At 41.9% G+C, this 24,557-nt stretch overlaps 1 protein-coding gene across 9 annotated transcripts in view; it reads right to left on the bottom strand.

Annotated features, from left to right (window-relative positions):
- ST7 (suppression of tumorigenicity 7) overlaps window positions 1-24,557 on the bottom strand; it is a 157,169-nt gene that overhangs the window by 61,088 nt on the left and 71,524 nt on the right. For 7 of the 9 annotated variants that reach the window (XR_008235487.1, XR_008235486.1, XM_052788972.1 and 4 more), the window contains exons 2-3: window positions 12,478-12,560; window positions 2,628-2,787 (exon numbers count right to left, since the gene is read on the bottom strand). Coding sequence is in view for 6 of the 9 variants with exons in the window: in XM_052788972.1 (XP_052644932.1) it covers window positions 2,628-2,787; window positions 12,478-12,560 (243 nt within the window). In the remaining 3 variants the exon portion in view is untranslated. The remainder of the gene's footprint in view (window positions 1-2,627; window positions 2,788-12,477; window positions 12,561-24,557) is intronic. The other 2 variants (XM_052788978.1, XM_052788977.1) reach the window with 1 other exon arrangement.

Here is a 24,557-nt window from a genome sequence, read left to right as displayed (position 1 = left end):
GGAAAACACAGTGAGCCAGTTGTTGGATAGTGAAAGAGAGATCCCAGTGTTGATGCATGGTAAACTGAAAAGGTTGCCTTTTCTGTTACATTACAAACTTATAACTATGTCCTTATTTTATACAAGCAATTAGAATTTATTGAAGATTAATCTTTCAGTTCCTTGTTCAATGATCACGTTTTGAGCACCGATATCTTTCTGAAGGCACGAATAACAGGCTGTCTGTACAGACACACTGTCCAGAGACACTGTGAGAGTCCCAACTCATAGACTCGAGTGCCAATGCACTGAAAGCAAATACACTCTTTGACTATTTCTTTATCTCAGAAAAGTCAAGAAGCTTGGGTGAACATCATTAGTTAAAATACTGTACCTTCTGCTTTAAAATAATGGGAGTTATTTCAGAGCTGCTGAAGTGTGACTGAGTGCACTGATGAGTGCACACAGGTGTTTCCAAGCCATCCCATGCTTTCTGCCAGTTCACCCAAATCTAATATCCTGCACCATGCAGTGCTACTATTCACAGCCTCTCCTCAGATGGGAATGACAACAGCTGAATTTGCTGTGCTATATGGAGGCTTCCCTAAGCAGAAACACTCAGTAGAGCAAGGTTTTTTGAGGCCACCTATTTTATTTAACTTGTGAGTTCAAAGCTGATTTTGTTTGCTTGTTTTCATGAACACGGAAGAGCAGAAATAAAATTTGCCAGGTACAGACATAGGCACCTCAGCTGCTAAACAATGCTGCTTTCTCCATAACTGAATTTCGTGTTTTTTTCATTCACTTTTCCTCACTTGTTAGCTCTGATATATTTTAAAAGCCTGCAGAGAAAATAAATTTAATGAAACCGTAATTGATTCTAGGGGCACATCCCTAATGAAAGCTGAATTAACTTCCAATATTAAGATTATGGCCTGTATGCCAAGCTAGGGCTGAAACAGGTAAGCTTCGCTTTACAGATGAGGAACACAAGCCGAGATGCTCCTGCCCTGACTTTCTTTAACAGTGAGTACCTCCAACTCAAGCCAAAAGCAATAGTATTTCAGCATCTTCATCATTCATGGGCTAAGTTTTCAATTCATCCCCCCCTAGGTAGCCAAGTCACCCAAGCAGGGAGAGAAGTTCCCCTGGGACTCCTCTTCAGTCCACAAAGATCAGCGCTTGGGGGGCTGATTCATGTTAGGCAGGCTGGGCTGTCTCTCAGAGGAACCATCCCCGGGCAACCAGGCACCTGACTCAAAGCGCCTCAGCAAAATCCCAAACCCTGTGACGTGAACAAAGTGACCTGCAGGGACAGTCCTCCTGCAGCAGAGCTGTAAGAGGACTCAAGCTGCCTCAGTTCAAAACTGACATCCTCCCCGCCATCCCATAAGAGCTGATTTCTCCTGATTTAACATTGTCTTTTTCACCAGAGCAAGTAAATTTGTATTCATCATACAACCCTAACAAAAATTACAACTCACACATTTATACTGCTCCTGTAAGGCTCTCAAAACACGTCCTCGATCATATGTTCATTCAGAATAATCATATGCACTAGAAAAGAAGCCCCAGAGTGTTAAGGTCAACTTTAAAGGCTTGAACGGCTTAAAGTCAGACACCTTTAGTCTGATTTGCAGCACCTACTCCTTGCACTGAAACTCACAGGGGCTGTGAATGCCTGGAAGCTCATCAAAATCAAGCTCATCAAATGCATGAAATCAGGCCCCTTAAACCCGAGGCCTGTTTTTTAAAACCTGACTGTGTTATGACTTGCCCAAAGTCATCAATCAAATTGGTAGCAGAGTCAGGAATAGAACAAGCCCTTAAGCTATTAAAAGCCACTGTGTTTCCATTTACTAAAGTGAAATCCAAATGTTGTTTACATACTGCCTACATTATCTAAAAAATAAAGCGAGGCAAAAGCAGATGGGCATTCCCGACATCCTTTTCTGACTTTTTTTTTTGTTTTCTTACAACGTTGGTTTATTCAAAAGAATTTAAATAAAAATACTGCCTGTCTTTAGAAATCATACTGCGGAAAGAGCACGTGCAATTTAGCAGGGCTTTCAGAAGGAGGGGGAAAAGACGCATTGGCAACGCAGCCCGAGCAACGAACACTGCGTGACTTTGGAAAGATATAATTGGCCGGAGCAATTAACGAAGCAGCTCTGCCTTTTATTTTTCAACACAAACGGTTTAAAGGAAGCCTTATCTGGTCTCACGGCTCAGCGGAGACGACATTCGTACCGCGGGCCCGTGGCAGGCGGCCCAAGGCACGCCTAGCTCCCGCTGCCACGACAGACCCGGGCCGAAGCGGAGCGCGGCACCCTCGGCTGAGGTAAACGCGGGGTGTCCCGGGGCAGGAGGGCTGCCTGCCCGCAGCGGCTGCGGCTCGGCCAGCAGCTCGCTCCCGCCGTGCCAGTTCCAGGGCTCGCCAGCCGCCCGGCCGGCTGCCCGCCCGGCCGGCTGCCCGCCCGGCCGGCTGCCCGCCGTGCCGGCCCTCGGGCCGGGACCCGCCGAGCGACCCTGGCGCGGGAACCGTCAGAAGCACAGCTTCACCCTCACGCCGCCTCGAAAGCCGAGGGAGAGGCGGCAGCTGCCGCCGGCGGCGGCGGAGGGCCGCGGGCCGCCCCGCCGCCCCTCACCTGAGACGCTCTGGCGGCTGGAGTCCGCGTCCCCGTTGGCGGCGCTGGCGGCGCTGGGCGCGCTGTTGTCCACCCCGCCCAGCAGAGGGCGCAAGTGGCTCACCGAGACCTGCTCGATGAAGGACGTCCCGTACTTGCGGAAGTACCACCACTCGAAGATCTGCAACACACAGGGAGAGCGCGCCGCGTCAGCGCCCGCCCACGCCACACCCCGCCCCGCGCCGCGCCGCGCGGCCGTTAACGGCTGCCCCGTCTCCTCAGCCCGCTCTCCCGTCCCTCAGCGAGGCGACGGAGCCGTGACGGGGCAGAGGCGCAGGCGGGCAGACCCCGGCCTCCCCACGGATCCGCGCCTCCCTCCCTCCCTCGGCATCCTGAGGGAGGCACCTGCCGGCGTCTTCCCCGCCCCAGGAGCACCGAGGCCCGCTCGCCGCAGCGGCTTGCCGGCCGGCCGGCCGGCCTCCCTCCCTCCCTCCCCGCGGCATACTGAGAGTTCAGATTTGATCCAAGTTCGTGCCGAATCCGGCAAATCGTTTTAAAAACCTGGTTTACAGGAGGTGAAAAAAAAAATCTCAATCTTGTCCGCAAAAAGATTTGGGTTGGGTTTCGGGGTTTTTTTAAGCCAAAGAGCCGTACGTCAAATTGTTTCTTTTAAAGGCATTTGGAATTGTTAGGATCGTTCCTTTAAATTGACTTCTGGAGAAAAAAAAAACCCAAAACAGGAGTTCAGCTCCATCCAGTCTGACATCAGCCACGTAAATGGGATGCTGCAGTCAGGAGCATACTCGCCTCCTCTTTCCCCAGCTCCCTCTGCAGTCAAGGGAAAGTGAGGAACAGCAGGTTTGCTTGTTCTCCCAGCAATGCTTCCAAAGGAATTTACTGAGCTTAATTTAAAAAATGTTTAAAAATACCAAACAAACTCCAGGAAGCTGAATCCTAGTCCTTTTAGGATTTTTTTCCCCAACTGAACTGTGTTTTGTTTTGTTTTGTTTGGCTGACTTGGGCTGATTCTGAATTAATTTTATTTTTAGGCTTTTGGTTCAGCTAGCAAATCAGAAATGATTATTTATAGAGCTCTACTTGGAAAATCATTCCACAGCCTAAAAGAACACCTTGTAATTGAAATTATATACATAAATATATATTTGTGGTATTTTCACTGAGAAATTATATTCTTGGGTAAGAGTACACGTATTTCAGGAAACCACACAAACCTGGAAATGAAGACTATAATTTCATATAAATAGAGAAAAGGTTTTGACTGTAAAAACTGTACAGGCACACACGCTTATAACAAGTACGCAAAGTGAGTGTACTTCGCAGCTGCACTTGAAATCATCACCAAAACATCTGTATACCAATTGAAACAAAAGCAAATCAAAGGGGTTTTGAAATATTTGACAGTACTTTGTAAAATTGATTACACTAGAAATTGTGAATGAACGATCTTTGCCCTTTCTATATTACTTGATGCCTCCATGGTTTTTTGCCAGTGCTGAAAGCTTTTACAAAATCTCCACAAAAAAAAAAAAAAGAAAGGTTATTTATTAATTCTTACTACAAATAGGCACAATCAGCAACAAGTGAAAGGATTGCATTCACATCTTTGACACCATCGGCACGCTGTCGAGCAGGTTCTGATGGGCCGGCCAGGAGCCAGTAGGCTCCGGAAGGCCTCTTAGGAGTCTACCTGCTGCAGAGAGGTTCGGGCTGGGCTCTACACTCTCCCTCCTACAATATATTTTCATTTTTAAGTTCTCATGAGCTCTTTATGTAACTGAACTGACTTCTGTCTCCATGGGATTGTCTGTAAACAACACGTATGGAGTTTTTTCCCCCCTTTAAACCATTCCATAGGGGAAAACCAGGAGATAAACCTTCTGGCATGGTAAGAAAATGTTCCTTTCCAAAGGATACTCCAATGCATTCTACACTGGGGCTTCCCCTAAGCTCAGCTATGTTGTTAAAGCATCTAGAGCATTCATACGGAGGAAGCTGACCCTAGCTGCACTGGAATGGAGTGGGAACGTAGCTGGTGGCCACTTGAGACAAGTTGACACAAGAGTGCGTGGCAGGCCTGGAGATCACTCGGTCTCCAAAACAATCTAATGGCTCTTCTGCCATGGAGCAGTCTGATGAGGAGAAGACAGAAGGGCTATGTGAACACATAAAGGTCACAAGCACGCACTTGGGAAGATAAACAGATGGTCACAGAGAAACCAGGACATAAACACACCCAGATCTTTGTGAACTCTACATCCCAGGCATATCACCGAAAACCCACACAGCCTTGACAGTTCCTCCTGACACAGGCTCCACAGCGTGTTTGTTGCTGTACTCGTTCCATTGGCATGTGCTTGCAGCAGCGCCCAGATGGTAATCCCGCAAGCCAGGGACAGAAGGCTAAGGAATATCAGCTGATACACTGATCAGCTGTATCTGCTGATACACTTCCCCTGGCATGCACCACTGCCTCCGAATGCTGGAGATGGTGGACAGGGAGCTGGCACAGGTGAGCCAGCTTTGGTTTAAGCTGTTCTCATGCTCTTAGGCACACAACACATTCTAAGAGGCTTAGAATTTAAATCTTATGATCTAAGGCAGCATCATAACCTAAGCAGGCAGCGTGTGGCTGACCATGAGAGAAAGGCTGTGCCGTAAGGTACAGTCACAGATCTGCTGTGAGCATCTGTTTCTGTTTTATCTTTGGAAACTTTGAAGCTTGAACAAATCAAGGCACACGAGCCACAGTTGTACCTGTCCAAGGCCTCAGAGGGAGTGGTTGTTAGGAATCAAAGATTGTACTGAGGCAAGGGACAGTCGGTAAGAGTATTGCTGTAAAGTAAGTCAGGGACTGAAGTACAGCTGCCAGACCGGCCGCTCAAAACTCTTGGCAGTTACAGACCGTATCTAACAAGCTTTGTACTTTCTTTAAGAGAAGAAAAAGGCCAGATTTTTCAAAATGTGCTAATAAATTCCTGTTCATTATTTCCATCATAATCAGCTTTTAGATAAAAAGTAAAACCCAGAGAGGGAGAGTGAGCAGTACAAGAGCATGCTTGAGCCCACTTGCCCTGCACAAATGTATACCAGCTGGAAAACTGTCACGCTGAATTTCAATGAAACTGAGGATACAAGCAGAAAGAATGTGTGTATATATATATATGTGCTCACTACTACAGTTCAGCTGAGTGACAGGAACTTGCTAGAACATGTGACACAGTTCTAAGTCTGCGTCCCTAGACTTACAAATACATTAATTACTTTAAAAAATGGCATTAAAGCTCGTAAATTGTTTCAGGCAGCTTTGAAAAATATTTGCAATGTTGAGTGAAGCCAGTGCCAGGAAACATCAGCCAGATCTCAATGCATACAGTGTCTTAGAAATTAAAGCCATAAATCATCACCATAATAAGCCTTTGCTTGCAGTGATTTGTTCAGGGTGTATGAGAAGGTAATCTGTAATCTGGTACTGAAGTCAAAACAATAAATTCTCTTCGCAGAATTTTTGCACCTTTCTCAGACAGCGTCAGCTGTTTTGAAACCTGATTTCTATAAATCAAATTTGATTTCTAACTGCACTAGCCAGTTTGAAAGCAATGTGAAGTCAACAAGCTTTTGACAGTTCAGCAGATGAGAGCTCATCTGGCAGAATAATAGCTGACTGTAAGGATTAATTACCCATTGAAAGAGATCTGGATCAGAGAGGAAATTAAGGAGAAAGATCATTTCTGCGCCACTTCTGAAAGAAAAGGCCACCTCATTTCTGCCACATACATACAGTGGGAGGGGAGCTCATCTTCACAGACCTTGTCCCCTTCACAGCAGTGGCAAAATTCTCTGGGCTCTTTCTAGTTGGTGCCTGTGCGTTCAAATCAGAACAGGGTCAAACATACCCAAACCCTCAAGGGATCTTTGAAACCATTATGTTCACAAAGGCCAAGTTAAAACCCTGTTCTGAACATTTCCAGCTTTGTGTGTTTAGAAATCCAAATCTAGAATTTTTTATTTTTTAATCTGGTATGGGTAATGCTTAATGTAAGAGTATTTGATTTTGGAAAACCCTTATTGATGATTTCTAGAAATGCATGGCTATGAAAAAACAACTTGTAGGTGACAAATATACTTGGGTTAAGTAAGAGCAGGTTAATCACTCATCAGAAGTCTTCATTTCATTTCAGAAGAAGTATCATTTCAGATACTTGCTTTGGACTTTTTTTTACTCTTGGTCTTCTGTGCAGGTACTTCTCCTCCCCTGGGCAATGAAAACATTACGGTCATCCTCTTTCTTATCTCTGCTCTCACATACAGACAATCCCGGATCATTTTATTTCTCTGTGTTGCAACAAACCTATTCTGCATCACTTGGACATCTGATCTTCCTGCCTGTTTTTTCAGAACAGATATTCAATCATAAATGCGTCAGTTCACAAGGGATGGTTTTGATGGTGGTTCTCACTGAACCAAGTAGCGATGTCTATCAGCGATTTGAATTATGCTTTCCTGTTTATCATACCTGAGACAGGCATCCTCTCTTACAGCGAACACTCTCTGCAGTCCTCTCCTAGTGTATGTGTATTGAGTCTTCAACAGAAGCATTAAAGGATTTTGTTTGCTGGCAACTTGCATAGCTCAGAGTTCTCATTCAGCCTCGTAAGGAGGCTTCCAGGTCTCGGAGGAGTAAGATTTGGAGTACTCTTCTAATACAAGGGGTGGTAACAATTGATGTAATGGATTTAAATGAAACTTACTCTCTTGAGGAACAGCATGACGATAGTAGAACTTGATTCCATGGTTAAGCCTATTTGATAAATAAAACAGGACCCAGGACCACAGCACAGGTTTGGCTGGCTCAGTCATCCGTGCTGTTTGTTTGCTAGCACACTTCCTGGCCTGTGCCAACTGTCCCAGGCAATGACTGGACGTGTTCTAGGGATATCACAGCCCAGGGGCTGTTTCCAGTAGACAGTATGGAAAAGATCATCCTGTTTTGGGAGGCAAGAGTGTTTATCCGTATGGATGTGACTATACAATGCTACTTGCCTTCTGACAAAGAAAGCCCCTGGTCTGTTTTATTTAGCTGTTAGGGGTAGCCAGTGACTCAAGCAGATCCTCCAGTCCTGCCCAGCTTCGTCCTAGGAAACAGTACACCTCTGACCATGCTCTCAGTGTCCTTAACAGCAGTCTGGAAGGCTATGCAGCCCCATTCCTTCAGGAGGAAATACACCCATTTAGCATCCTTTTAGACTCTGCTCCTGGTTACTGAACCCCCACTTGTCTTACCCCAAGTAGTCAGCATAAGAAGATACATGCAGTGCTAATGAGCAGCTTATTAAAAAAAATAGCTATTTACTCACACTTCATCTACCTCTGGAAATACAGATATGGGAAAAAGAAAATAATGTATTGCCTGGACTAAGCATAGTAATTCTCTCCACACTGGGTAGACCCCAAATACTTATGATACCTTTCTCTTGTCTGTGGACTGGGTTATAGCCTGTCTTCCTACAGACCCTTCCTCTCTCATCTGCTGCACCTTGGCAAGTGTTTCCAGTATCTTAGGAACTGCCTACAAGGATTCTGCCCTCCCTGACCTGTCAGCCTCCACTGAGCAGAGCAGAAACTTTGAACAATTACCACGTATCACTTTTCAGCCGCCAAAGATTGTCCCTGCACAATTGTCAGACTTTCCTGGAGTCTGTGGCAACACCTAGAACTCAGTCACCTCTCTGACCCTCTGGAGCAGACTACACAAAGGTAACCAAGCAAGCAGAAGAACAATTAATATCTACAGAAAATAAGGCAGGTCCCTTCTGTGTTACTCAGGTCCTCTCTCAGACTTCATGTACTAGTACCATTGGCTACAAAAGGCTGGGACTCTCACATACTATACACATACTCGAGTAGTAGCAGACAGTCCAGCTGCTCAACGCTAGCCAGCGTGTAGACTCAGCACTCATTCTCTACCTCTGTAGACTGGCTTTCTAATTCTTATCTCTGAAAGACCTGGTATTTGTTCATTGCAGAATGCTTCTCAGTGTGTAGCAGAAAACTCTTACTATTGTCTCAAGCTCTGAAATAGAATAATGGGGCATTCTTGGTGCAGATTCAAGACTGGGGTTCACTTCTGCCTGTGCTTTGTTAGAACTAAGACTCCATCAGTTTGCAATGCAAACGCCACCCGCACTTGCTAACCAACTTTCACTCCAGTGATAACTGTATGTTAAATACGTGGCCTTATTTAGCAACCTCAGTGGCATTTACATAGTTCCAGTTCACAGCATTTACTGGACGTCAGTTGTGTTTCATGACAGTTTTATTACCCTACCTGTGGAAAACCTTAGCCTCTCAGACACTGAATACAATGAGGCTCATTGTATTCTGTGAGACAGAATCCTGTTTTTTTACTGGATTAAAAGTAACTGTGGTGGAACGAAGTTTCCAATACAATATTTCTAATGCAGCTTTGGACTTAATTTGGTTCCTATTTTTGATGCCTAAAATAGTGCAGGGATGAATTTAATATACGCTAAATTGTTCATTTTAAACTATGTGCTGTAGTCAAGTAATTATTAAGGAGAATGCTCAAGATATAGAAAAGTATTTTCTGTACAGTTCTGAGCTATCCAGAAAAGCAAAAAGGTCTGAAATCCTTGCTTCATTTAAGTCACATTGCCTACAGCAAGGCCAGAATTTTACCTAACGAATGAGAACAAAGTAATAGACAAAATAAGATGGGAGAGTAGTGTTTTGCAAAGGAGTCACGCAGCATGCAATTGCCCAAAGCTGAACTCTGCAGAGTCATTGTTTCATGACCCAAACATGAAATAGGAAAAGCATTCACTTTCCCATCAGTTACCACAGTTCTGAAATGATGGAATTTTCCATCATTTCATAACCTGCAGTGCTGTGATTTCTCCTTCTGATTAGGAACTGCAGCCAACCGATAATGGAAAGAAATCTGCCAGACCATATGGTGGAAAATTCCAAGGAATGTTACTACGTCGAGTCTGAAAAATATCCCTGCAATGTAGATTTGACAAGAGAATGTTTGTTTTATAAAAGAGTTTCACTTAATACCATTAGCAGGACTAAGAATCCTTTAGAACTGCAGATGCTGTGTAGTGTGACAGATAAGTGTGTGGTAATGTAGGCAACTCAGCATGTTACAGGGTCATTGGTAAACAGCAAGATTATTAAGAAATAATTAATATGAAGCACTATTGGGCTAGTGATGGGCTAGCACTACCTCACTAGAACCTACTCAGCTGTCTTTCCTGATGCACGGTCTGTTCAACTTGCAGCTTCTTTCCATGACCACGTCTGCTGAGTTCCTTTTCCATCATCCAATTTACAGACCACTTGTTCCTCTCAGCACAGACACCGGCCCCTACAATCTAGGGTTCCTGCTGTTACCTGCCTGGCCTATATACCTTTTGCACACTTAGGATGGTGGCATATGAACAGCAGACTACAACTGATAGCAGTAGTGAAGGTCCACAAAAAAAGGCTTTCAATCTTCTTTCAGCCTGTGCCTACACCTCCATCACCTCACTGTTCCTTCAACTTGTTCATAATGGACTTTGTCATGCAGCATTAAGTGAATTTTTTCATTTAAGGCTCACTCAGTCTAATCTCTTCTTGGAAGGCTTCTGTTGGTGCCCTTTTGCCCCTTCTTCATATCACAGTCTTGAATACTCCTTGCCACTTCCTTCCTGTACTTTCCATCAAAGTACAGCACTTTTAGAAATGTCTTGCTCACAAGTCTCCTACTGAGCTCATTCCTCAGAAATTGCCTTCATGACTACAATATAAAATGTACCTACATTTGCAATCATGCTATACACAGAATTTAGTTACAGGTAATTTAGTCTCTCTTCAGTGTTTTTGTTCCTGTTTGATTCTGTAAGGTATTTCCATAGGGCACAAACTGTCTTTTTCTTGCCACCTCCTCCTGCTGTCTTCACTCTCTAACAACAAGCATGGAATTGTGCCTGTGGAACCCATGTTACTTCTCTCATTCCTTCTCATCTTGGCGGTGATGGTGGGGTCTGGCCTTTTGAATGTTTCTTCTTGCTGAGGGAATGTAACATTCAGTATTTTCCTCCCATGCATTTAAGTGAGTTGTGCTGAACTGAATCCAAGTCTTACAGGTCTGGCTCCTGTTCATATTCTGAAAGATCTGCTGATGTCTCTGGAGCTCTGTCCTGTGCTTTGGGGCTCAATCCATACAAGGATGATGAATGCCCAAGGTGCAGACATTAAGTAATTGCCTTCTGCTACAAGGAAACCCCAGAGCAAGGCACAGCAGCAGTGCATCTGATGCTTTATACCTGAAATCATCTAAGTGATGAGATGAGAACTCACAGGCATTCAGGAGTCAAAGACGCCATTTCTTTGCCTACATCAGCTACAGGCAATGTGGAAGTGAGAGGTGTGGATTTCCCACACCAGACTGATACAGTTTAGTCAGGATCCTAGTTGCTTTCAGGTTTCTCTGAGGTCAGTAGATCCGAGGTGATGTGAACCAGCCCCTAGCCATGCCTCTCTCTTTCCACCTACCACTACAGTAACTACACTCCTAAAATTGGTCTCATTGGTCTTCCAATTACATGCCTAGTTTGGTATGGTGAGGGAGGGTCTACAACTGGTATCCAGCAGATTTTAAAAGTGTCCAACTTGTTTTAGACAGAGGACCTAAGACGGACTGAACAAACAAGACTAAACAAAGACAACCTTTCCCTGAGGAGGGGAAGTGGAGAGGGAGGAGCTGATCTCTTCTCCCTGATGTCCAGTGACAGGACACGTGGGAATGGTTCAAAGCTGCACCAGGGGAGGTTTAGACTAGACATTAGGAAGCATTTTGTTACTGAGAGGGTGGTCAAACACTGGAACACGCTTCCTAGAGAGGTGGTTGATGGCCCAAGCCTGTCAGTGCTGTAAGAAGCACTTGGACAATGCCCTTAATAACATGTTTTAGCTTTTGGTCAGCCCTGAAGTGGTCAGTTAGACTAGATGATTATTCTATTCTATTCTATTCTATTCTATTCTATTCTATTCTATTCATTTGTATAAGTAGAAAACCAACTCAGCAGTGAGGAAACAGAACAGTCCAGTATAAGCATAATACCTTAAGTACACCATGCGGATTCTTAGATTTTTTTACCTCCATTTGTTTCTATGAAGACATTAAATAAAATCCAGAGCAAATGCTCTGCTTTGGACTCCTGCACTGTGATGGTATTATGATTCACTCCACTGCATCAGTTTGCACAATGAAGCCCTCAGGGGTTAATATGGGAGAAGGGGTTTTTAAATGGTTTAAAAATACTCCTCAGACGTTTGCACGAATAGGCAGATATGTATTGAAAAAGATTTTAAAAGTGAAGATCTGAAATAATTATCCTTTGGAATCTTGGCACCAGAACAGGCTTCATTGCTAATAACCTGCTCGCTATTTCTCTAATAAATCCTGCTGTAACTTTCTAAAAGGACCATGCTAAGCTGAGATAGTTGGTACCTCTCCTACTCTTCTTTTTACTGGCCTTTTTCTCTGTAGCACTTGTCGATGGAAACACTTAACATGCAAACACTTGTTATGAATTACTGTAGGGTCGTTAGTGGGGCACAAAGACAGACACATAGCACTGAAACATTTTCTCTCTCTCTTTTTTTTTTGTTCCCACAGAAAAAGAAGTAAGAATAAAGAAATATAAATTTTATGTACTGCAGAAATGTAAGTTTAAGGAAAAAAAGAAAAAAAAAGACACCTATTAATCTGGATAAAGCCTGAAATCCCATTCTGGATAATGAAATCAATTTGTAAAGTGATATTAATATACCTACTACTTACCAAAATAAGCCCCGAGATTAATGAGGAAGTGCCTGTCAGGGCAACGTAGAACTTGGGGGTTAATGTGTTCAAAAACATACTCACTGAAAAAGAAAAGAGAGGAAACCATGAGTACGAGAGCAGGACATGTTCTCCACATGCGTCCCCTCCTCCTCCCAACTGCTCTCCAACTTCAGATAAGCTATTACCTTAATTCTGATAAAGAAGACAGTTTAAAGAACATTCTGTTCCATCTGCCTAACACGTGATAAAGCAGAGCATCAGACTGCCACATGCAGAATTTTGTTTTCACAATAGAGTCAATCACAAGGCATTGGAAAACAGTTGCACATGTTTGGGTCTTTCCTATTCCAGTCAGTGCTCCACTGACACCAAGTTCAGGATTCCCCATGAAATACAGAAGACATTTTATTATCTGCCTTTGCTACTCCACTGCAGTTAGAAATCTTAGGGGTCTCAATGTCCTGCATTCAACATCATCTCAATGTCCTGTATGATCTTGGTGAAACTATCTGGACAAATTTTTAAAAGCATTTTACTTCTCATTACCTTCGTTCCTCACTTATAAAGTAGGAGATAATAGCATTTCCCTAACTCATTCCACTGCATTAAAGTTGGTGAACCACTCTGTATGACAACAGTGAATAAATGCATAAAACAGATTAGGAAAAGATATAACTGGCTTTCTGGTAATTAAGGGTGAAAATCATGATAGCTGTCCACATTATCTGAAATCTAGGGCAGAAGCAAAGCCAGGCAAGCTGCAAGGAATGGCAATTCCATCTGTATGGGCTTCTGGAAATTCGAAGGGCTCTTCTAGTCATGTCACATTTTGGAAGCTGCTGAGAGAATCACCAGGTAGTCGTGTTCAGCCCCCTATTGAAAATCCCTATGGCCTTAAGAGAATAAAATAATGTTTTTATAGGTTTTGGATCACTCTACAGAAGCTACTAGAGAGAACTGGAGCTCTTCCACTAAATTCTAGATGTTCAAAAACTCTCAGCTTCCAATCACCTCCATCTTCCACAATTGAAAACATTCTCTATTAAACTACATGGAGGGTTAGAATACCTTCTGTAAAAAAACCTACTGGTCTCATCCTTAACCAGTGCCAAAGTATTTATCATACATATATACATATATGTATATATATGCATATATATTTATACATATACATGCATCCATGACTGAAGAGGGAACTAACAATAGTTAGCAGGTAAGTTTAAAAGGCTTGTAGCAGACTACCCAACAGTCATTAAAACATGCTGATAAAAGCCCTGGATACGTAGGTGGGAGGCCCTCAGTTCATTCTGTTCCCTTTAGAAATGACACTTACTGAAATTAAATAACATGGAGCCAAAAAATGAAGAGAAGACAACAACAGCAGAATACAAATCATCAAACATATGATTAATTTTCCGTGACCAGTAAAACAGAAAATTGTTTTCCAGAAATGCATCACTAAAAGAGATTGAAACCCTGCAATTCAGCTGCTTTGTTTGGGTTTTGGCTGCATATTTTATTTTTTTCTTGAAAAAGTCATAAACTGTTAAAATGGAAGTGTCATTTTCTGCTTCACTGGAGTGGCATTAAGCACCAAGCTGATATTGTAAAGAACTAGTTTGGTGGTTTTTAATTCCATCATTCATTTTCTTTCACAAATGAGTTGGATGCCAGATTCTCAGCTAGTGTAAATCAGCATAAAATCCCTAATTTTACTGTGTGCAACACAGCTACACTGATTTATGCTGGCTCTGGCTCAATAGTTGGGACTTTCCCACATCTTATTTCTTTTTTTTCTGTTCCCATTCTTTCTTCCTTTCTTTTTTTTTAATGTCTAATACAAGCTGACTTTGAAATACTAGTTCCTGCTTTCTCCAGCCCCAGTACCTGCTAAGAAGGAAGAGGAATGGAGAGACTGAAACAGCTTTGGCTTCTACCAGCCACCATGTGTCCTTTAGAAGAAACATTCCTCATTCTGGAATGCAAACGTAAGCCAGAGACATAATCAAACTGTGTCACTGGGGAAATTTCAGACTGTCAGTGAAACTACTTCTTCCGCTTAGGTCAGTGTATTCCTGAGAGACAATATGCTATGATGGGGCATAGATGTCCATGTCCCCCATGTAGCACAGTGCTGCTGCAGTGCCAACAATAACACGAAAAGCCAGGCAGCAGGGGACTTTACAGAGGTGCTTTCTCTTACATTCCTCTGCCATAGCTTCACAGCTCATGGAATGCTGGAATTTTTCCTATTAAACTGGAAAATTTTTCCCATTACCCTGGAGGAAATTTGATTTCCAAAATTGTGAAGCCACCTAAGCCTCCTGTGTTTTAGAAGATTCCACAAGAGGATATCCATTGAATAAGGATACAGTCTATATGCTTTAAATTTCTATTGCCTGTTTCACTAAGAAATGCTGCAAAGAGAACAAAGTTTCTTAAGCAGTGATGAGATACTCACTTATCATTACTGACTGCCATCAATAAAATTTCCTTTGGGAAATGCATCCCCATTTGGAAGAGCCCTCACAACAAATGAGCTCCATGGAGCTCAACAATGAAGTAGAATGAATGAGGCTCTTAAGAAATGCTGTTAGCTTTTCTCTGTCACCACTCTTTTACAAGCAATGTACACTGATTTATAGACAAAACCTCAGATCTGAACAGAAATAGGATTTTATTTAGCTGTCATTACTGCTTTCTTCTTTGCTTGCATGTATACTGGTGCTCCTTTATGCTCTTTACTATAGGCTGCTACAATTCATCACTTTTACAGCTTAGTCATGGGAACAGGCAAGGTGAACAGGTACGATGCTGGATGCTTTTAGACTGTATGGGCCAGACTCCCAGCTAGCTGGAATAGCTCAGCTGATTTGCTACAGTTGTACTTAGCTACCAGAGCTGCTTAAATGGACTGTATCTTCCTAATCCTTTTGCCATTCTTCTTCCCACTCATTAAATATAAGAATCTTCTGTTCCTTTATGAAAACTATCAACTTCTGCCAATTAACTACCCTTCCAGTTCCTTTGTCTCCATAAATACTATTAACAAAAACAAACACTTTCTAATAAGCAACATATCTCCAAAACAGTAAAACTAAGCACTGGAGGATCTGTGGTCAGACTATTTTTATTCTGAAGTCAATGAGAATTCAGTCATTGTTTCAGTGGAAACTACATCAAGGCCTAGTTCTCATAATATTAATCCCCAAAGTAAAAATCAACCCACTTTTGGGTTATCTGATATATATCATTATCCAGAAGTGAGCATTTCTTTACAGTCAGCATTCTGACACTGGAGAAATCACTGTCACACCCAATGTCTCCATTCTGTAATGGACTCAGGTTTCCTTCAGTGTGTTGCAGTAAACTAGAGCCATTAGATAATGCTAAGTGTCCATCTGCCTAAATTTGGATAGCAGTGTTTTTCTTCTCTATTTCCATTTGATGAAGTAGCAGGATTGAGGAGCAGAGAGAGATTTCTGAGAAAAGAGAGCTGAAGATACCAGAAGATGGCTGCAGAATAAAGAAGCCAAGTAGAATCACCAGCAGAAGGTGGTACTGTATGTCCTTTCCTCTGAATTCATAACATGCCAGTGTATGCATAATTATTTCTGTCCGCAAAGGGAAGATGGTGCAGTTATTCAGCTTGGAGTATCATCTCTTGTCTGTAACTTGGTAGGACTTTAAAAGAGCAACTAATGAGTATCTAGAGAAAGAAACCTGCCTGATGTTCCTACAGTGCCAACTCATTTGAAATTACTGTCAAATCCCAATTATTTCCACAGGCTTCTGATGATGAATGATTTACTTTAGGTGTGTTAGTAGAGATGATGGAATACAGTACAGCCTGGTTTTTTTTAAAAGAAAACCAGCATGACCTATAAATGCTGTCTAAACAAGCCACGCATGTCTGCTTGTAAGAGGCTCCTGGCCTTACAAATACCAATCACCCTCTTTCTTCCCTTCTCTTTATTGCTTTCATATTAATCATGCTTGAGTCATCCAGAATAAGGCACTATTTACATTTCCAAAGGTGCCTAAGTTACATAGGTAAATCATTCCATCCTATTGTATAATATCTAGGGAAGGACTGTTATTTCGTTGTTAACTGTACATGCTCACAGAGATGAATTTACATCCTATACAATTCATGGCAGACAAGCTAAAAAAGCACACAAGTCATATCTAATATTCCCTGTTGAGGCTAATCAAAAGAGGTGATTGAAATGTTCTTGAAAGCTGATGCCATTTCATTCCCATTATATACGTTATTCATTGACAATACTCGTGATTCATTCTCACCATGCGAATAAACAAGAGAGGAAAATCCAGATATTTTTCAAGCAACAAAATCCTCGAATTATGTAAAATGTATCACTCAACGTGACAAAACACTATGTTGCTTTAAAAATTTCTTCCAGGACTTGAGGCATTCACATTTCAAGCATGTGAGGAACCACAGCAGGAGGGAAATACCGGGGTTAAATTGCTCAAGGTATCATCGTGCTGCTTTATCAGTTAATTACATTAGAAGATCATTAGGGGAGGGAGCATTGCAAACTACCTACAATTCCCACATGTGGATCTACTAAAATGACAGCCCCATTACCTACTTCTGAATGTGAGGCTATATAGCTTGCACAGTAAGGTGCAAATAAAAATGTAATTGCAATGTTACATTAACCATATACACAAACAGATCAAGCAAAGACAGGACTGCATCATTTACGGCACTTCTAAGAGGAAAAATAATTCTCCCAACAGAATGTTATCTTAAAATACAAATAAAATTAAATAGATATCAATAACTTAGCATAAATAAAAAGATGAATTGCAGACCCAGAATTAAAGATCAAACATAAACAACAATCCAAATATACTGAAATACACACAAAGGCACAGCTCTTTTTGTGCCAGTATCTGTACTCCTAAGTAAGACAAGGTTTCTGGGTACAGTAGTAATTTTTATAAGAACAAATAGCCAGAAAACAGAAAAGCTTATGGTCACAGAGCCCTTCTAGTGCATTACTGGTCCTTAAGTTATCATGGCTAAAATATGTGCGACCCTAAGAAATTTCGCTGCACTTTCTGTCTCCATCCTCCATAATACTTGCTTGGTATGCAGACCAATGCAAATTCTTGCAACACTAGTGCCATGAGCCCAAATCCTTTAGAGAGGCAAAAAGCTAAGAAACCTATCGTTGAAGACCTTTGACACAGCAATTCAGCTTCTTTTTACTGCAACCATCCATTCAAGCTGATGTTCAAACATGGACGGGGCAGTGACCAGCTTATTTCACAGGGGCCTCAGCATGGATTAATGCAGGCCCCTGATTCAAAGTTGTTGCAGCAGTGAAGAGCTCTTCTACCAAAGTGTCAGCAAAGAGGGCAAAATAAAGTTCAATAAACTTTTAATAAACGTATAACATTCCCCTCTCTGAGTACAAAGCACTGCATACACTTGACTTTGAACTATTTATACCTAACCTTTTTGAACACTCTAACCCATCCCTCGTAAGAATGTTAACAATACACTTTGGGGAAAACATGCTAGGGTCAGGCTGAATTACATGTTATACACTATGATGGCCTCCAGCTCAATATAAATACAAACCCCACTAGATGTAATGCTAGCCCAGGGTATTGTATCAGAAAAAATTATCTTTTACCATTTACCAGGGTTTTCCCTGGGAAACCACTAAGATTTTTTTTTAAACTTCTTCAGACTTCCTGAAGAAATTACCAAAGAAGAAGTAAGCATTCAAAAGTTTAAGAATGCTGCAGAGTGAGTTTCATTTTTACTTGTTGCAAATGCTACACAACTTCCTTCTATAAGGCCTTTATGTAGATCTGTTTTCAAAACTTGAAAAAAATTGTCACTCAGAAACAAACATGTGGCCATTCCAGGCAGAAACAGCTGGTGTCTGTGCCGTGCACAAGGAAATCCAGATGCCCACTCACTTTGTTCAACCACCTACTCTTGTCCTAAAGGCATGAGGCTGAATGAGAGTCACATTCAGACGTCTGGAGCCTAAGCTAATGGCCAGTGAAGTTGTCCGTTGCTCTCAGCGAATGCTGGATCAGAGCCCAGGTGAGAGAAGATGGTGACGTGCCAAAAGCTACCTATTACTTCAGATAAATAATGAATTCTGATTAACTACATAGTTGTGCATCATCAAAGTTCTGCCCTTACAGATATTTCTAATTAGTGAAATAAAACTTTCTGAAGACCACCACACACTCTCTTCCACGTTTCCACATCTTAAATGTAGGTTTTCCCTTTCAACAGAATACCTTTACCACAATAAAAAGGGAGAGTGAGCAGGGATGGTCTATTCTGGAGAGAAGTTGCGTATAATCGAAGAGGCTTTCAGCACAAAGTGCAGCCCAAAGAGAAGAAAGAGCAGAAGGCAATAATACAGTACCAGTTCCAGGTAAAAAACATTCAAGTTCATTTACTTAAAACTGAAAAATAAAAAATTTTGAAGGTTACAGGTGACGGCAATAACATTTTCTCCACTTTGTGACCCAGTGGCCCACTGAGCAAATAATATCCAGCACAGAAAACTGAAACAAATCTTAGCAAATTCAGTCCGTCTTTTCCCAAACAACCCTGCCTGAGGATTGCTAACAAATTCAAATGAATCATTCTCCTCAACATTTTAACACAGTAAATATCTGAAAACCAAGGTGACACAATGATAAGCGCTGGCCTGCTTTTCAACACCAGGTCTATATTCATGTTATAATGTCCAAAAGTTATAGGATCGGTCAAAATTCTGTCTCAGAGAGTGCATTAACAATTCAGCCTATTAGACATTAAGATTGCTCATCCCCACTGAGAATAATATACAGGGAAACATAACTGATAAGAGACAAGAGCCATCACAGAACGGAGGGCAGAAGGACATAGAGGTGAATCAAGGAAACCAGATCTGGAAGACAAAAAACCCACTTAGACACTACTATGACTTAGGAAAGGGAAAAGAAATGAAAACCAGATTAGAGATAGACAAGTATAATACAGAGATGAGTTAAAAGAAAATTAAAAAATGGAATGGTGATAAAAGTAACATGCATAGAAAGAAGATGATAGAGACATGAACAGCAAAAGCAAAAAAGACACACAAGAAATGACATATGCAACATGAATGTAAATAAAGACTATTTTTACTTTAGCAAAAGATGGTTTGCGATTCAGAAGTATCTTTTCACTGGGAGAAATAAGACTGCCAACAATAACAGCTTTGGTCATTCAGGAAGAGATACCGTCAACAAGTTATTCCTTGGTATCAAATACACCCCAAAGCCTTGTCTCACAAACTAAGGCACTTAACACAAGATGCCACTAAAGATTCCTGTTCCCAACTATATTTTCCCAGAGTGACCTGCTAAGGTCAGCTGCTACACTTTCCCCCAGGAACAGGCAGGCTGGACATACAAGTACAGGATGCACTATACCCACCCCAAGAAAAACGTTCTCTCTTGTGAATTTAAATACTAAAACCAACTTAGGATAGCTAGACTCAAGCACAGCTTTTTGCTATTGCATTTGTCTGAGATCATGAACTCCCTACCTCGTGGATTTGGGGAGAATAAAAGGATGGATAAAAAAAGATCAACTTTCCCCCATGAAAGCAGCTATTATAATGCAAATTTGCTGCCATATAGTTGCCCCTGCCAAGGGACAGGGACATTCATTCCCTCTTGCTCTCACAATGCAGTGGTGACATGAGTTAATTACACAGCTCCTGTTAATTGCAGAGCACGATGCATGAACACCAAGATTTGTTAATATATTGGCAGCAAAAAACCCATTTAAAAAAAAAAACAAAAACGAAACCAAAAAAACCCCAGAGCATTTCCATTTAAAGAAAAAGAAAATGAGGGAGAAACCATTTCCTGGGCTTTTACAGCCCTCAGCTGTCAAAGATTGAACTCCTGTGCATTTCTTCATGACCATTACAGTGTCCTAATGCTAAAAGCAGACTCCTGGTATTAATAATTTACAAGTGGAAGGGAGGAACTGGGCCAAATAAGAATGAGGCACAAAGGATGAGCAATGACGTATTGAGTAGAGATATTAATATCTGGATTTTTTGAGCTGTGGATGTGTAAAATTGGGTTGTTGCTTGGTTCTTAAGTCAAATTCTCTTGCAACACTTTCAACATCGATTCTTCTAAAATCAGGTTGCTTGCAAATTGATTTGAAACGCTGTCATTATACACATCTCCCCTGCAGATTTTAAAGTTTCAAGAAACCTATGAGTCCTTGTCTTAATTTTTACTTCAGTGTTGCACTGCACGAGGAAGCGCTCTCTCAGATTTGTGATGGGGGATTTCCTTCACTGTGCAATGGTACAAGGTGTCTTTGTAGGCAGAACCAGTCCAGATACTGGAGAAGGCACCTTCACAGTTAGCTTGTGGTTTCCTTTTCTAATCACACACATATCAGCATGTGTGTGTATCAGCAATTTCCCCAACACAAAAGCAGGGGAAATCCTGATGTGATGCTACAGTCAAATGAGGATGCATTCCCTGATGGTCTCCCATGTGACTGCAGAGTATCACCGTGTATAAACATCTTCTACCTTCTTTTAGATACACACTTGTAAGAGAAAGCCGAGATCTTCAGAGTACAGCTGTTGCACCGTTTATGAGGTACATGATTTTAAGACTTCTAAGTCTTCAATTTAAGGCACACAGCAATTGGGCTCTTCTGAAAATCAATAGTAATGCACAAAATTACCGTATTCTCCACTCTGCACCCCAAAGTGTTCAAACAAATCTGTATCTTAGAATTATTCTTACCATCAACTAATCATTCACGTAACTGAACTGATAAACAGCTTTATCCAGTTTGGACAGGCACTGTTTGTGAAGTCAAACCTACACCTTAACTGTCGCTTATTCTGAGGCATTACACAGATTTATGTAGTTTAGCCTTTCAAAGCTGTATTAAAACAAAAGCCAATTACTAAACCTCATTATCTGGAATCATTTAAGACAATTAATGGCTTTTGTTCCAAGTGCCAGATCAGCACAGTTCTCTCAATGGAACAGGGTAAGTTTTGCCCTCTTCTTTCATGCAACACTCAGGGAGGTAAGAGCTCCATTAAATCTTTTTGATTTTGGTTCATTAGCTGTCTAAAGAATACCCTAAGCTAAAAGTTTGCCACAGTGATTAATTCCAATGCTACAGGTAACAAAGGCTAATCTACTCTAGAAAGACAAATCATGCAAAGAGTTTTCACCACCAACTACTGGCATTCCACAAAAGAGAAAATATCCCATGGGTTCCCATTATCCAGGAACGCTAAGACAAAAAGAGGCACATGAACAAAGTACCCTCGGCTGCCCTGCAGCATCCTTTTGTGCCTCCTTTTGTTCTGGGCAGGATTTGATATGAGCGCTAAACCTACAGATATGAGCAGTGCTGCATCTTCCATCCTTGCTTGTGTGTTGCATTCATAGGCATACAAAGACGAGGATCATCATGTTTTGTGCATCCAAAAAAATCATCTCAGCAATGAAAAAATTCAGAAAATACGGCTGAAATTTGCATCTTGGCTGAAATTTTTACTATTTTTCAGATACCTTTTTTTTTTTTATTCTGGAGAAATATTCTGTTCCAGACATTTCTGTTCTAACCTTGATAGCCTCACTCTATATAGCACATCTATTCCAAGAGTCTCTAAGATGCTGATCTCTTCGCATACAGGAAATTGCAAGGTGCTTCTTGGAATGGAGGTGATTGGAAAACATTTTCATAATTAGAGCCAGCAACCTCCTGAAAACTCCCTGGAGATCTACAATAGCTAATATCATTATCCTGTCATTGAAAACTCATCTATGCTTCCTACTTACAAAATCAATAGGGTGTTCATGCTATTTTTCTCCTATGAGAAGTTTCTACCTGTGATAAATTTCTATATTAGGCAGGGATTTTTTTTGCAGTAATTGATGGTCTAGGTAATGTGGCACAAAAAGAAGGGGAAAAAGAATTTTCCATCGAGTGTGTTTCATTATTCTTATGTATCTAATAATCAACTTTCCCCTTCAAGGCATCTTAAAGCTGAGTGACTCACACAGTAATTGCACCAAATGGAAAAGAAGACAAGTTAAGTAGAAAACTCTTACCTCTTTGCCTCCATTTTGGGGTGTTTCAAAGAAAGCATAGCAGCAGGTTTGACAAGTGCTGTATAATTTCCATTGTCTACTAGTCTCTCGGGACACCCAAAACTTATTAAAATGGAAAAGGCTCTGCAGTAACTCTGTAGACAGAACTGCAATCTGCATTCAGGACCTGACTGATGAGGAGACAAACTTCGGGGGAGGATTTTGCATAATAAAGATTTTCAGTAGAGTAAGCTCCAGAGAAAGAACTTCCAACCAAATGCACAGAAAATGGTGCAGCAGAGGCTGAGGGAGCACCCCTCTCACACAGCCTTACGGATGTATAGCACGAAGTTAGACTTCTAAAACACAATCATCTTGTTGCTGGCACAGTCCTCCTGTCCTTATAGGCAGTGAGTCTCTCTCCAGTGCAATTTCCTCCAAAGGTCTCGCATGCCCACTAGACAAAACTGGACTGTCTATAGTTTTAAAGCTTGTTTTGTTTCATGAGAAGACAAATAAAATGCCACTTAGACTACCTCATTAACATTAACAATAATGATGTTATTTGATTTAGCCTTTGATGAAATCCCAGGAGAAAAGGCAGCGCAAGACACCCACTATTTTTCTTACTGAATATTTGATGGTTTTAATTCCAAACATGGGCCGTGGCTGACCTGGCTGAAAGCAACTGTGAAATAGTATTCTGACCAATAGAGTCTTCCTTAGTTTTCTTTTCTTCTGTTTAAAGTTAATTGATCTTTTCAGAGGTGGGTCTCCTCATGAAGGCAGGAGGGACCACAGACGAAGTGGGGCAGGACTCGCAGGCAGAACTCAGCGGGGCTGCGTTAGAGCCGTGCAGAACTGCCATTCGACCTGGCGCAGCAGTCAGGCTGCTCAGGAACACTGCACAAATACACTAACCCCAGCACTCTGTGTTACCCACCAGCTACTGACAGATCTCTTTTCCTCTAAAGCCTAACAGTGTGGAGACAGAAGCAAAAAATGCAAGACTAAATCAGCCAAATGCAGCATACCTGATAGATGAGAAGCTTGCATGAGAAGTAACACCTGCATGGGACTTACTATAACCTGTGTTCTCATCCCTGTTGTGGACCCAGTCAAATACTGTATTGGCTCTAACTTGAAAATTCAAAGCTGTGTTTGGAAGTTCCCATCTTTAGGGCCAGCCTGGAACCCGTGAAAGTAAATGCCCATTTACCTGTCTGAATTCTCCAGGTGGACATCAAGAAGCTGAAGAATGCACCCCCACATTTTAGTAAATAACTCTGGGGCAATATTCTGCATGTCACGCCTTATCAAACTATAGCTGGATTGCAGATACTGTGATGCAGAAAGCAGCTTAACAACAACAACAACACCACAGTATTTCTCTTTGTGATTAACAGGCTATGTCTTGTTTTTTGCTCTAGTTTTTGCGCATTGCCCTGTGAGAAAGATGCTGAGCTAAAGGGAGGGTATGCCAGAAGCATGGCCAGTCAGCAACGCTGCCCTTCCCTTCCACAGCGTCATGCCGATCAGGGTCTCCAAACAGGCAGGTAATGCCTGAAGAACCTCTTTGCAAGTTCCCCCCTTGACTCTGACTTGAGCTATGGGAACTCCGAGTTCCTCAAAAATCAGGCCCAGATGGCTCAAATCAAATGTCTGCAATCAGAAACTGGTTTTGAAAGTCTGGCCAGGCAGGCAGTGAGTCACCAAAGTGAGACAAACCTCAGGAGCTCGGCTTTCCATTCTCCAGGGGGTGGCAAGACCTGAGCACTGAGCAAACCTGGTGACTGCTGCCTGTACTCATTTCTGAATGTGACTGAACGCTACTTTGTCACTGCACCCAGTGACCACAGAAGGCCGTGTTGCAAAAGCAGCCCACCAAAATGCTGTGATTTTCTTGCATCTGCTTGTTCCTCTTCTGTTCACACTAGTATATCTAGGACTAGTAG

The sequence above is a fragment of the Harpia harpyja genome, chromosome 6 (genome assembly GCF_026419915.1).
Source record: "Harpia harpyja isolate bHarHar1 chromosome 6, bHarHar1 primary haplotype, whole genome shotgun sequence".
Lineage (NCBI taxonomy): Eukaryota > Metazoa > Chordata > Aves > Accipitriformes > Accipitridae > Harpia > Harpia harpyja.
The sequence above is the reverse complement of the archived record's forward strand: the minus strand, read 5'-3'. Positions and strand labels throughout refer to the sequence as shown.